The sequence below is a fragment of the Chiloscyllium punctatum genome, chromosome 5 (genome assembly GCF_047496795.1).
Source record: "Chiloscyllium punctatum isolate Juve2018m chromosome 5, sChiPun1.3, whole genome shotgun sequence".
Taxonomy (NCBI): Eukaryota; Metazoa; Chordata; class Chondrichthyes; order Orectolobiformes; family Hemiscylliidae; genus Chiloscyllium; species Chiloscyllium punctatum.
The window spans coordinates 65,851,483-65,865,971 of NC_092743.1; the positions used below are offsets into that span (position 1 = coordinate 65,851,483).

The 14,489-nt window shown below is 38.8% G+C and overlaps 1 protein-coding gene across 4 annotated transcripts in view; it reads left to right on the forward strand.

Moving 5' to 3' along the window:
* spidr (scaffold protein involved in DNA repair) overlaps nucleotides 1-14,489 on the forward strand; it is a 269,145-nt gene that overhangs the window by 208,952 nt on the left and 45,704 nt on the right. For all 4 annotated transcript variants that reach the window (XM_072570486.1, XM_072570488.1, XM_072570489.1 and 1 more), the window contains 2 exons: nucleotides 8,016-8,103; nucleotides 9,418-9,576. In XM_072570486.1, coding sequence (XP_072426587.1) covers nucleotides 8,016-8,103; nucleotides 9,418-9,576 — 247 coding nt within the window. The remainder of the gene's footprint in view (nucleotides 1-8,015; nucleotides 8,104-9,417; nucleotides 9,577-14,489) is intronic.

Sequence of the window (14,489 nt, forward strand, 5' to 3'; positions counted from 1 at the left end):
GATGAAAGTGTTGAGAAAAAATTCTATTCCGACATTCTTACTACCGATCGATAAAAAGAAATGTTTATTGTTCATGGGGCTTTTTATTGACAAAGTTTGTCACCTTCAATTATTTAGAGTGCAAACGCTGGCAAAAATAAAGGAGAGAAAATACAATAATAATGACACCCTCCTACTGACAAAAGCATGCTCAGCATGGCCTCATTGCAACAAACATGTTCTTTCAGCATAAAGATGGAGGCTTTCTGGATCAAAGCACTGGCAGATCCAGATTTATATTGTTTGGATAAGATGTCTGAGTGATGTCAGTATCATTTGATCCACATTTGGGACTGATGCCTTGTATAAGGCAATAAGATGTAGGAGTAGAAGCAAGCCATTCAACCCATCAAATCTGTTCTGGCATTCACTCACGTTATGGCTGATCTGAAATTCCTCAACTCCACTGCTTTTTCACATAGTCCTTGATTCTCTTGGTGATTAACCAAATGTCTATTTCAGCTTTGAATATACTCAGTAACCCAGCCTCAGTTACTCTCTGCAATAAAGTATTCCACAAATTCACTACCCTCTATAGAAAGAAATTCCTCCTCATCTGTGTCTAAAACAGGTACACCCTTCTGAGATTATGACCTCTGGTCCTAGACACTCTCACCTGTATCTACCCTGTTAAATCACCTAAGGATCTTGTAGGAAGCATTCAAAGCTTTTTTGAAACCACCTGGGCCACGTATAGATCTATTGACCAAGTGAAATGGACAGCATCCCCTTCTTCAGGATGTGCCTGAAAGAATGTTATCATCAACTCTGTGACTATATAGGAGAAAGTGGGGACTGCAGATGATGGAAATCAGAGTCGAGAGTGTGGTGCTGGAAAAGCACAGCAAGTCAGGCAGCATTTGAGGAGCAGGAGAATCAATGTTTCAGGCATAAACCCTTCATCAGGAATTGTTCTCCTGCTACTTGGATGCTGTTTGACTTGCTGTGCTTTTCCAGCACCACACTCTCGACACTATGACTGTGTGTCCACCGTGGCAAATGACATCTCCAATCCAGGGCCGGACTTAATGGTAGGGCCCTGGGAAGTGTTGCCAAATAAAGAGATCTAGGGATGTAGGTTCATAGTTCCTTGAAAGTGGAGTCACAGGTAAACAGAATAGTGAAGAAGGCATTGTCATGCTTATTTTTTTTGTCACTGAGTATAGGAGTTGGGAGGTCATATAGCAGTGTAAAGGACATTGGTGAGGCCACTTTTAGAATACTGCATTCAGTTCTGGTCTCCCTGCTCTAGGAAGGACGTCATACAACTTGAAAGGGTGCAGAAAAGATTTACAAGCATGTTTCCGGGGTTGGAAGTTTTGAGCTCTCAGGAGAGGCTGAATAGGCTGGGGCTATTTTCCATGGAGCATTGGAGGCTGAAGGGTGAACTTATAGAAGTGTACAACATCATGAGGGCCGTGGATCGGGTGAATTGCCAAAATCTCTTTCCCAGGGTAGGAAAGCCCGAAACTCGAGGGAATAGTTTTAATGTGAGGGGGTGGTGGGGGAGTTTGGGGGTGGGGGGTGGTGGTGGTGGGGGGCACGGGGGCGAATTTAGAAGGGACTGAAGGGGCAATGTTTTCACATAGAAGGTGGTGTGAGTATGGAGTGAGCTGCCAAAGGAAATTGTGGAGGCTAGTACAAATACAGCATTTAAAAAGCATCTGGATGGATATATGAATAGGAAAGATTTAGAGGGATATGAGCCAAATACTAGCAAACGGGTCTATGTTATTTAAGCTATCTGGTGGGCATGGACAAGTTGGACTGAAGGGTCTGTTTCTGTACAACCCTGATTCTATGATGATTGTGCTTATTAAGAAGCCGATTGATACATCTTGTTTAAATCTTGATATTGTTAAGGCATTTAATTGGTCAGGTTGATAACTGGTAAAAGGCATTTTTATTTTAAATATTGCCCATGGAGTAATGGGAATGAGGGCAACAATGCTTTAGTTATAAACAACTGTCACTATCTAAGTTTAATATATTATCGCAAAGTGCGGGAGAAACTCAGCAGGTCTGGCAACATCTGTAGGAAGAGAAAGAGAGTTAATATTTTGAGTCCCATGATCTTTCATTGGGACTGTTATATACTGTCAATGGCTAATAGTTCTTAGCTGAATTGATTTTTATTTATTTGGATATGGCCTAGCCTCTTTGAAAGCTGCATTTAACTTGCATGGAAGTGGATGCTGTAATATTGATACCACAATAATCTGCTACTTATTTTGTTGCTTTGAATCTTTTTGAAAACTGGATAGCGTGATTGTTGATTAGCAAGTATCGTCAGATCAATTGGTTGTGAAATGTCAACCTGAACAAGCTAGAGCATGTTTACTTGACACTTCAGTGCCTTTGTTTGGAATATGCTGTTCAGTGTAATACTAAACCCTGGTTGAGCAGGTTTTTCCTCTTTCAAAAGACTCTTTGCAGACTAAGACAGTTACTGTCAAGTACTGTCACAACCACCTGATGAAGGAGCGGCACTCCGAAAGCTAGTGTGCTTCCACTTAAACCCGTTGGTGTTGTGTGATTTTTAACTGTCAAGTGCAATATATAAGAAAAAGAAGTTAGTCAGGGTGTGACCATTCTGGCAAGTTAGTTTTTCTTAATAGTGTTTTTATTTACATAAGCTTTGAAAGTCTGCTCTCGATTAGCAGACTTGCAATAAGAGGTGCCTTGACAGAATAGTGATAGAAGGTGTAAGTGACATTTCTACAATAATAAATTGCTTGCTAATGCTCCAATGTGGACAAAGGGGCTGAATTGGAGAGATAAGGGGAAAGTCACAACCTTTATCATCAAGTCTGTATTTGACTGAATATGGTATCAAGAAGCCCGAGCAGAATTGTGGTCAATGGGAATAGTGAAAAGCTTCTCCATTAGTTGGACTCAATATTTGCAACAAAGGAAAGTTGTTGTGGTTCTTCAACTTAACCCCACAACATTGATGCGTGAATTCAATAGGCTAGCGTCCAGGCCCCAAACACCTTCATTAGTGATATTCCTTTTGTCATTTTGGGCAGAATGTGCAATCACCAACGGCCAATGTTCAGCACCATTCATGACTATTCAAATACTGAAATGATCTGTGTCAGAAAGCTACAAAACCTAGGCAATGTGCAAGCTTGGACTGATAAATGACATGTTCCAGGGAACTATATTTCCACTAAGAGAGAATCTAACCATCTGACCCTTACTTTAGATGGTATTATCATTGATTATCCAACTATCAATATTTGAAAGCTTACCAAGGATTTAAAACTTAATTGGACTAGCCACTATAAAACTGTGGCTAATAAGAGCAGAGATTGGGAATTCTGCAATGAGTAGCTCACTTCTCGAATTCCCAAAGTTTTTCCACCACTCATAGACCACCAATTTGTAACAGAACACTCTTTTGCCCAAAAGAGTACAGCTTCAACACTCGAAGCTCAGCACCATCTTGAATAAAGCGATATGTTTGATCTGAATGCATCCAAAATTTAAACATGCACTCAATCTGCCGCTGGTGTACAGTGGCAACAGTGTGTACCATGTACTGTAGCACCTGGCAAAGCCCCCATTGACAGCAACTGCCAATCCACACAAATTCTACCATTCAAAAGGAGAAGGGCAACAGATACGTAGGAACTTGAGCACCAGGAAATTTCCCTTCAAGTCACAAATCATTCTGTGATCATTAAAAATATATCATGTTCATTCAGTATTGCTGAGCCAAAATCCTGAAGTTCCCTCCCTAAGACCGCAATGTTAAAAATCACGCAACATCAAGTTGTAGTTCAACAGGCTTAATTAAAAGTGCTAGCTTTCGGAGCACTGCTCCTTCATCAGGTGGTTGTGGAGTACACAATTGTAAGACACAGAATTTATAGCAAACGTTTACAGTATCATGTAACTGAAATTATGCATTGAAAAATACCTTGATTGTTTGTTAAGTCTCTCATCTGTTAGAATGACCATGTTAGTTTTACTTCTTTCATGCGTAAATCACAAAACGTTTTTTTAAAGTTACATTGTCAGGTTAACTTTAACAATTGACATCAGCCCAGATAATATGTTGAAAGTGTTAGCCCCCTGTGTGCTGTTGTCTGTGTCATAATGTTTAGACTGATTCTAATCTAAAAAATGAGATAACAGAGTCTGACATGGATTCATGCAGTTTTTGAGCAAAGTACAATGTAACTCTGCAGGTACAATTTCACCCCACAAACGTATATGTGTATGTGTGAATGTGGATTTGTGTGTGTGTCTGGGGTTGGGAGTTGTGAGAGTCTGTGAGAGAGAGTGTATATGTTGTGTGTGTGTGTGTGTGAGAGAGTGTAAAGGGGTCTAAGTGTGTAAGAGGGTGCGTGTGGGAGTGTGTGTGTATGTGAGTGTAGGAGTGTCTGTGTGTGTGTATAGTGCAATGGTGGTCACCTGTAGTGTGACATGAACCCAAGGTCCCGGTTGAGGCCCTCCCCTATGGGTACCGAACTTAGCTATCAGCCTCCGCTCGGCCACCTTTCGCTGCTGCTAGTCCCGAAGTCTGCCTTGGAGGATGGTCACCTGAAGGTCCGAGGTCGAATATCCTGGACTGCTTAAGTGTTCTCCAACTGGGAGAGAACATTCCGCTCTGTGTTGTGCGGTGCTCATTCATCCGTTGCTGTAGCCTTTGCTCGGTTTCACCAATTTACCATGCCTCAGGACATCCTTGCCTACAGCATATGAGATAGACAATGTTGACTGAGTCGCATGAGAGGTTTCCCCACACATAATGGTGGTAATCCCATTGGACGATAACCTGGTGGTGCGTGATTTTTAACTTTGTGCACCCCATTCTAACACCGGCATCTCCAAATTGTTTGAAGAGCACAATGGTTCCAACTAACCCCATGGAATGTAGAGATTCAAGAAGGCAGAAAGGCACCACTTTCTCATGTGCAATTAGAGATAGTAAATACTGATTTTGCCAATGGCACCCACATCCCATGAGCAATAAAATTAAAGAGATGGTAATCTCCTTCCTCTTCTTGCTGATACTCATTTCTCATCCAAAATTGGTTCCCATGTAAAATTAGGTCAATCTGCAGAAATTGTTTTTTCATTAAGGAGTAGGTTTTTTAATTGTCTCTTGTGTTAATGCAGGCATCTGATATTTTGGACTCAAGGCCGTAAACATTCTTGCAGCAATGTGTCTGCTAGAAACTGCTATTGCTGGCTTGATTTTTCATGTCTTCTATGCATACACCTTTTTGGAGGATGAAATGTATGTCATGCAATTGTTCAGGACCATATTAATGAGAACCTCCTGAAATACCAAGCTATCTAAATTTTCCCTTTAACTCTTTTTGCCAAATAAATAGACACTCAATGTTTACTGATTTATGATTGATTGAAATTAGCTATATTCTGAATAGATTAAAGTGATCCTATGGAAAATAATTTCAAGGTTGTGCTGGTTTTGATAGGTATTGTTGCTGCTGTTCCAATTTTTGAGGTTGGCTAAAGATTTGTTTTCAAAAGCCAGAATTCTAGCAACTCAAGCACATGCTCCCCAGCAGAACACCTAGTTTTGTTGATAGTCAGGATTCTTTTCTTTGTTTATAAGTTGTACTGGTAGGAATGTTATTTTTCTCTCCTGTGATGTCAGATGAATCAAGTTGGTGTTCATTCTTAGATTTTTCCTATAGATAAATAAAAACCATGGGGATTCCAACATGAATTTCTTAAGTTTCCTTTGTAAGACCACAACAGGAGAGTACACGTCTTGCATCTGTGAGGGCCCCACATTCATCTGCCAGCATCTCCATACTCTTTAAATTTCAAACTTGTGGACTGGACTACTGGAAGGAGTGGTAGAATAAGACTTTATAAATTGTTCTTCAATGGAACCAAGTAAGTTCCTGTGAAAAATTAGATTTCAGTGTTCTTAAAATAGCGAAGAAAGTAGGAGAGACCTGTTAGGACAGATAAGGAGGAGAAATTGACTCATCTCTTTTTAATTTTCTCTTGTGGGCTCCAAAAAATGTTTTTATTTGTTTGTATGCAGCTTTCATTCTTCACTTAAATCATATTTACCTCGATCAAAATTATGCAGAAAAACGACAAAGTTTGCTTGAGTGAAAGAAAGAAAGACTTGCTATGCTTTTCCAGCAACACATTCAACTCTGATCTCCAGTATCTGCAGACCTCACTGTCTCCCTGAAAGAAAGAGTAGTTTTATTATCTACCACCCTGAGAAAAGTAATAAAAACACATCAAATATGTGCACAGGTACTGCTTTTAAAAAGAAAATGCCATTTCTGGACAGGAAGAATAGGTTATTCATTTTTTTAGAAAAAAGTTCTTGGGGTCTTTGAGATGTTAGATTTTTGACTCATGTTCTGCGGCAGTGACAATGTTTGCAGATCTTGAGTTAATGTTGAATGGTTGTTATCGCAAGTTACTTTGTAACTGGGCACCAATTTCAAGATGGAGATACAGGGAGAGAGAGCTTGGAAGTGTATTTTTTATTATCAGTTCACACTGCTTTTTTTCTGGTTTGCTGCTAAAGCAGCTGTTTACACAGGACCATTTGCAAACTCCCAAATCTACTCTGTTGTTGTTCCTAATTGAAAGCTCCGCAGTTAATATTTTATCTTCATTTATGTTGATCTATTATGCAAGTGTGCATGAAACACAAGATGCAAATTTCTTGACACTGAGTCAGTTGAGTAGTTTCTTTCAGTTCTTAGGTAACATGGTAGTCTCAATGTGCAGCCAAATTTGTTTATTTCATTTGGGTTCTCTGGACTGACACAACCTGTAATCAGGTGATCACGACAGCCATCTTAGCTCAGCATTTGTACCCTTTTTAAGAAAAATCTGTGAAGGCCTCTGCTATTAAAATTCGATGATGGAAGTTTAATTACTATAGCCCAAATTTATCATTGTCGGAACAGGCCTTGTTGAGATGAGTATGAGAAACAATAATTAAATAAAGAGAGAAAAAAGCAAAAAAGGCATCATGTGGCAACCCAAAATGAATGAGTGTTACTGGGTGCAAAGAGAATGAAAGAAATATCCTGTTGTAGGATGTAATGGCTGAGACTAGGGGAGGGGAGAAACTATTGTGCGGGGAGCAAAGTGACGAGTGCACATTGTCACAATTTATTGATCAGTAATGAAAGGATAAGAGTGCAAAGCACTGCAGTCACTAGGAGGGTTGTCGGAATATGGGAGTACATTTGTGATTGTGCCATGAACAGAAGGGCTTGGTTGCTGTCAGAGTACAGAGGACACAACAGAACAACACAGTATGAGCAGCATATTCAAGAAGAATTGAAAATAGAATTTAAAAGTCTTATGCACAAAGGAGTGAAAATACAGAAACCAGAGTGAAGAAGTAATTTTATTGTAGATATGCATTTTTGCATTTATGTGCACACCGAGGAAAATATTTTACTAAAAGTAGCAAGCAACACTGGGCTGTCTTGAGGAGGTGTAGGACATGATATAAATGGAATGTTTCTTTTTTTCCCTTTATCCCAACCACAGTCTCAGAAACATTTAAACATTGGTGTGCCTGGTGTGTCTTAGCTAGTGGCACACTTGACACTTGATTTAGACCTACTGACGAGCACAAGCTTAACACTGCGGTGCAGTTGAAAGGGAATGCTGCAATGTGAAAGCTGCTTTGTTTCAAATGAGACGAGTATACTAGTCAATATTTATCCCTCAATCAATATCACAAAACTGACTGGCCATTATCATGTTTGCTATGCGCAGGTTGACTGCTGCATTTCATGCATTATAACAGGGACTATACTTCAAAAGTCATTAATTAACTGTTAATTGCTTTGGGGGTTGAAGGGATCTTGAAGGGACTAAGTAAATTCACATTTTTCCCTTTTACTACTTCACTTCAAATAGTTATCAAATTGCTTGCTATTTGTGATTTTTATGAAAGGAAAATTTTGGTCTTTTTATCTGACTTGTATATTATCTCTTAGATCATCAGGACTGTTCAGTCTGATTGATAGTCTTTGGCCTCCACTGATTTCTCCAAAGGTCCATGGCCAAAGCCAAGGCAGCCAAGAGGTAATGTGAGAGTTTGTTTTTGACTGATTTAAGTCAGGAAGGGCAGTCTGTTCAGGAGATAGTAAGGTGGGATTTCAATTTATGATGGTACAAAACAGATAACAAAGTCAAAAGTGATTTGATTTTCTTGACAACAATAGTTTAGCATCTATTTATATCCTGTCTTTTCCTTCACTAATATTCCTCAGTCTAGACCATGTAAGAGTGCTCATACTGCATGACAGTAGGAATGGGAAACACTTCTTTAGCAGGTTTCATCAATCGGTTGATGCTTAGATCTTCCTCTTCAACTGAAAACTGACAGTTTCCTGCATAAAAACAAACGGGCAAGGTTTTTAAAAAATATCTCTGTCTTTATTCCTGCAAACACTGTGACTAGATCTTGCATGCCAGCAGCAATGAAAGGACTGTTCAACTCCAGTATTTATTTATTCTTTTATTCTTATGAGCTGCAGTGACTGGGAACTTAAATCCTGTGCCAGAAGCTGGTAAGACTAGGAAGGAAAACAAATAAAATTGGTTATACGTCAAAAGAGGGCCTCCTAGAAAATCCATCATTTGGTTGTTTCCTTTCACTGTGTTGAAGGTGATTAATAAAATTTAAAATATTGTTTGCATTAAATTCATTATAATTTTTAACAAAAAATCTTTGAAGTTTCTAGTGATGCTTGTAAGCATGGGAACATTGGACTTAAGAACTGTAGGAGAAGTTCGATACTTGAACCTTTAAGCCAGCTCTATCATTCAATAAGATCATGGCTTATCAGTTGTTGGTCTGAATTCTACTTTCCTCTGCCCTATTAACATGGACTCCCTTGTCAATCAAAAATCCATTTAACTCAGCCTTAAAAAAAAAATTAATGATCCAGCCTCCATTGCTTTCTGGGGAAGAGAATTCCACAAGCTAACAACTTTCTGACAGAGAGTAATTCTTATCATCATCATCTCAAAAGCAAGCCCACTTCTTAAACTGGACAAGAGGAAAAATACTCTAAGAATTCAGCCTGTCAAGTCATCAGGATTTTATATTTCTTCAATAAACTCATTTCTCATTCATTTAAATTCCAATCTTTTCAAGCTTTCTTCATTAGATAAGCACCTTATCCAAGAATGAATTGAATGAACCTTCTTCATGCTTGCTTTTGTTACCTATCCTTCATTGTCATCAGAAAGTGACAATTCCCTTCCAATTGTCATTGCTTACATGAATTTATAAATAGAGAAAAAAAAGTCTCTGAAAACTGTTTAGTCTGTCACAAGATTTGTAGTGTGGAATAAAACTAATGCGTCTCATACAAGCTGATATTTTTCTAGTCCATAGATTTGATTACTGATGTGCAGTTGCCTGCTCCAAGTTTTTGCTATGTCCTTGCACCTCTTCCAGGAGAGGGGGGAGTAAAGGTGCTTCAAAATGAAAATGTCTCTGACCTCTACCGGCCATCAGCATCGCACAATTTAAAGCATATTCTTCAGGTAATTGAATGATCTATGGATATGTCAAATAGTTTCAAACTTTGATTAATAATTAATTTTGGTCTTGTTTCTGACAACAGTGTTAACAAACTATTTGATCTACTTCGTTGTTTCAATCTATATGCCTTTATTGCAGATTCCAATATAAATATGCTATCCTTTTGAAATGAAATTAATAAAACAGCAGATTTATCATTATGTCATGAACTAAGTGACCTGGATTCAAAGCCAGCTTCAGCAGAAAATTTTGACTGAGGGCTTATTCCAGCATGGCAATATGGTCCGAGACATAAGGGACTTAATAATTCAAGAGTAGCTGTGGATCTCCAAGCCAAGAATGTTTTCTAAATGTTGCAGAGGTGGATTATGTCACCTGTGCCCTTTAAGTCAAGGTAGATTGTTTGAGTGCAGGAAAATAATGACAAAAAAGAAAGTGAAATGTACAACATGAATACAATAATTGTAAGGATTTTGGAACTGAGTATTGACATTGTATTTCAAAGCAAAGTAATTTGCAGCATCTTTATAGTAGACAGATGCAAATAGGACATTGTGTGTGAAAAGGGTTAGCAATCAAGCTTCAAGCACACAGGACAAATGAATGACAATGAGAAGGGAGATGGTTAATACAGCACTGAAGGTATTATATCTGAATGTACGCAGTATAAGGAATAAAGTAAATGAGCTGTGGCACTGATCAAAATTGGCAGGTATGATGTGGTGAGCATCACGGAGACATGGCTGCAAGGAGATCAGGATTGGGAGCTGAATATTCAAGGATATACATCCTATCGAAAAGATAGGTAGATGGGCAGAGCGGGTATGGTTGCCTTATTAGTAAGAAATGAAATTTAATCAGTAGTGAGATTCTTTGTTACCTCTATGAATTCAATTCGGGTTTAGGCAATACACAAGGCTAGTTGATTATTTTTGTAAGGAACTTCTCATGCAATGTGGTTTGTAGCTCCTTTGAAGTCGAAATATAAAGCCAGATTTGTACTTGATGTAGAGTAGGTGCTAAATCTATCATCCATGACATTGACTCGAACTTAGATCTTTGAGACTGGTAAAGAAATTAGGGGGTCACTTAGCAAAGACTGTCATGAAATCTTATATCTTGATGAATAACTAGAATGCTAAAAAGAAATCAGTGAATTCCAGAAAGTGTTGTTCAAGTTGCCTACAAGAAAAATGAATGAAATTTAAAGATTTAATGCAATAGGTGAACTCGTGGGGAATTTAAAAAGTATAAATGAGATTATAACATTAAGATACTTAATTTTTAATAATTGCTGAATGCTTTAAATTTTTCAGGAAAAAGACAGGGTAGAAATCCACAGGTAGGATTTCCAGAAGTAGGGGATATTGTTGGACAATTAGGGCCAGACCATTCAGGAGAGATGTTAGGGAGCAGTCTACACACAAAGGTGCTAAATGTTTGGAACTTTCTTCCACAAATTGCATTGGAATGTTGGATCAGTTGTTAATTTTAAATCTGAAATAAATGTTTTTTTTTGCTAAGCAAAAGTATTAAGGGATATGGACCAAAGGCAGGTATATGACATTAGGTCACGGATCAGCCATGATCTCATTGAATGATATAATAGCCTTGAGGGGCTGAATGTCCTACTTCTGTTCCTATTTTCCTGTATTCCACTCCTGAGTTCCTGCCTCTCGCTCATCATGCATCCAGTGAAATGAGGCATTTGCCCTTTGCCACCCATTGCACGACCTTCCTTCGCCTCCTTATGAGATGGTAGCGACTTTCCCCTCCAAAGAGTTTCTTTTGTTCAAAATGGCAATGATCATTGGAAGATGGAAGCTCATCATCACCTTCTCAGGCACAAAACAGGACAGGCAGTAAACGCTGGCCCAGCCCATGTCTCACAAGCGAATAAAAAGCATTATGGTGTAGTTGTGTTGGCAAATTGTTGATTTTTTTTATTTTTTAACAATCCCTAACTAGGTTGTAACCCCTGTCAACACAACCAGAATCTTTTATGTTTCAGTGAGATTGCCTTTCATTCTCCTAAACTCCAGGGCTAGTTTACTTAGCCTTTCATTACAGGACAACCTTCTCATCCCAGGGACCAATTTAGTGAAGCTTTGCTGTATCACCTCCAATGCAAGTATATCCTTCCTTAGATATGGAGACAGAGGGTGTATATAGTAATATGTGGCCCCACCAAAACTCTGTATAATTGTAACAAGACTTTTTTATTTGATTACCTTGATTGGCTGATGGGTTGAGGAGAGGGCAGATGGAGTTTAATTTAGATAAAAGTGAGGTGCTACATTTTGGAAAGGCAAATCAGGGCAGGACTTGTACACTTAATGGTAAAGTCCCGGGGAGTGGTGTTGAATAAAGAGATCTTGGAGTGCAGGTTCATAGTCTAGAATAGAATTGCAGGTAGACAGCATTGTGAAGAAGGCATTAGGTAGGCTTGCCATTATTGATCAGCGCATTGAGTATAGGAGTTAGGAGATCATGTTGAGGCTGTACAGGGCATTGGTTGGACCACTTTTGGAATACTTTTGGCATTTAGTTCTGGTCTCCCTGCTCCAGGAGGGATGTTGTGAAACTTGAAAAGAGTTCAGAAAAGATTTACAAGAATGTTACCAAGGTTGGAGAGTTTGAGCTATAGGGAGAGGCTGAATAGGCTGGGGCTTTTTTCCCTAGAGCATCTAGGGGTGACTTATAGAAGTTTATAAAATCATGAGGGGCACAGATAGATTGAATAGCCAAGATCTTTTCCTCTAGGTAGTGGAGTCCAAAACTAGAAGGCATAGGTTTAAGGTGAAAGGGGAAAGGTATAAAAGGGACCTAAGGGGCAACTTTTTCTTGCACAGAATGGTGCATGTATGGACTGGGCTGGTAGAGGAAGTGGTGGAGGCTGCTAACTTACAGCATTTAAAAGGCATCTGAAAGGGTATGTGAATAGGAAACGTTTTAAGGGATATGGACTAACTGCTGGCAAATGGGACTAGATTAATTTAAGATATCTGGTTAGCATGGACGGGTTAGACCAAAGGGTCTGTTTCTATGCTGTATAATTCTATGACTCGACTCCAATCTCCTCGCAAAGGCCACTTTTCCATCCTTATTACTTGCTTTATTGACTTCCTGCAGTAATTGCAGGAGCACCAGCAAATTTCTCTGCAAATCAACATTTTAAAAAATCTTTTCAAAAAAATCCTGATTTGTTTTTGTACCAACAATTGACAACTAAAATAAATAGCTTTAACATCCCTCCAGTAAATTGAAGTTATCGTTTTGCCCTTCCGCATTGCCTGTCTTTCTGACTTTGCAATCTCTCTGTGTCCTCGCCATGAGCTTGTTTTTCCAGTTAGCTTTGTATCACCAGCATACTTGGATATATTAGTCTTTGTCATTTCATCTTAAGAATACAATCCCATATACAGAGGAATCTCGATTATTCGGCATTCAATAATCCAAATATCGAATTATCCGGCAAGATCGCAAGGTTCCGATGCTTGGCCAAACCATGTTATCCGGCATTCGATTATCCGGAATTGGATTAACCGAACGAAATAGTCCCTGCCCACATCCTTTGAATTATCGAGGTTCCTCTGTATTGTTATATTTTTAAAGACCTAACATCTGAATATTTTCTGTATTTATGAATGTCTCCTTTATATTGACCTGCATTGTGGTTCAACTTTCAAACAGATTCAAGAAAAGAACCCATTCGTAACCCGGGACTACCTGTTACGTGTAAAAAGCTAAGCTCAAAAAAACTATAAAACATAGTAACAGAAATAGTCTGTTCAGCCCATTAATTATGCTGCATCATTCAATGAGATCATGATTGCTCTGATAATCCTTAACTCTACTTTCTTGCCTTACTTCCATAACCCTGATCCTTACTGATTTAAAAATCTGTTTCTCTCAGTCTCGAATATACTTAATGATCCAGCCTTGATTGCCTTCAGTGATAGAGAGTTCTGCAGATTTACTACCTTCTGAAAAAGTAATAGTCCACTCATTTTTATCTTAAATGGGCAGCACCCTACTGTGAGATTATGCCCACTGGTCCTCGACTCTCCCAGAAAGGGAAACAAGCTCTCCATATTTAACTTATCAAGTCCCTTAAGATTCTTGCTGGAAAAGCTAAGCAGGTCTGGCAGCATCTGTGGAGAGAAATCAGACTTAATGTTTCAAGTTGAGTTACCCTTCCTCAGAACTGATGGTAGCTAGGAAAATGTCAGTTTACTCCTAAGAATCTTGAAAGTATTAATAAGATCACTTATCATTCTTCAAAACTCTAATGAGTACAGGTCCAACTGACTCAAACTCTGCTCAAGGACAATACCTCATACCCAGAATTAACATGGTGAACCTTTTCTCGACTACTCCAACCCCAGTATATCTTTCCTTCGATAAGGGAACCAAAACAGTTCACAATATTCCAAATAATTTTAGCAAGATCTCCCTAATTTTTCTACTAATTCTAATTGAAATAAAGCCCAACAGTTCATTTGCCTTTCCCATTACCTGCTAGATTTTTGTGATTCATGAGTGAGGACCTCCAAATCTCACTTTTCAGAAGCTTTCTGCAGTTTTCCCCATTTAAATAATGTTCTATTTTTCTGGTCTATTCTTCCTGACTAAGTGCAGAATCTCACATTTTCCCATGTTATATTCCATCTGCCAAGTTTTTGTCACTGACTTAATCTGTCTATGTAAGTGGACAAAAACATAGTAGTCAATTTTCAGGTCCCAGGACTGACCTTGAGACTCTCTACTTGTCACAGCCTGCCAACTTGAAAGTGTCCTGTTTTATGCCTGTTCTGGATACCTCCTGTCTGATAATTCATTCTCTTGCTAATCTGTTACCAATCTCAGTGAATCCATACCTTGCATATTAACTTTTGTGTGGCATGGTATTAGA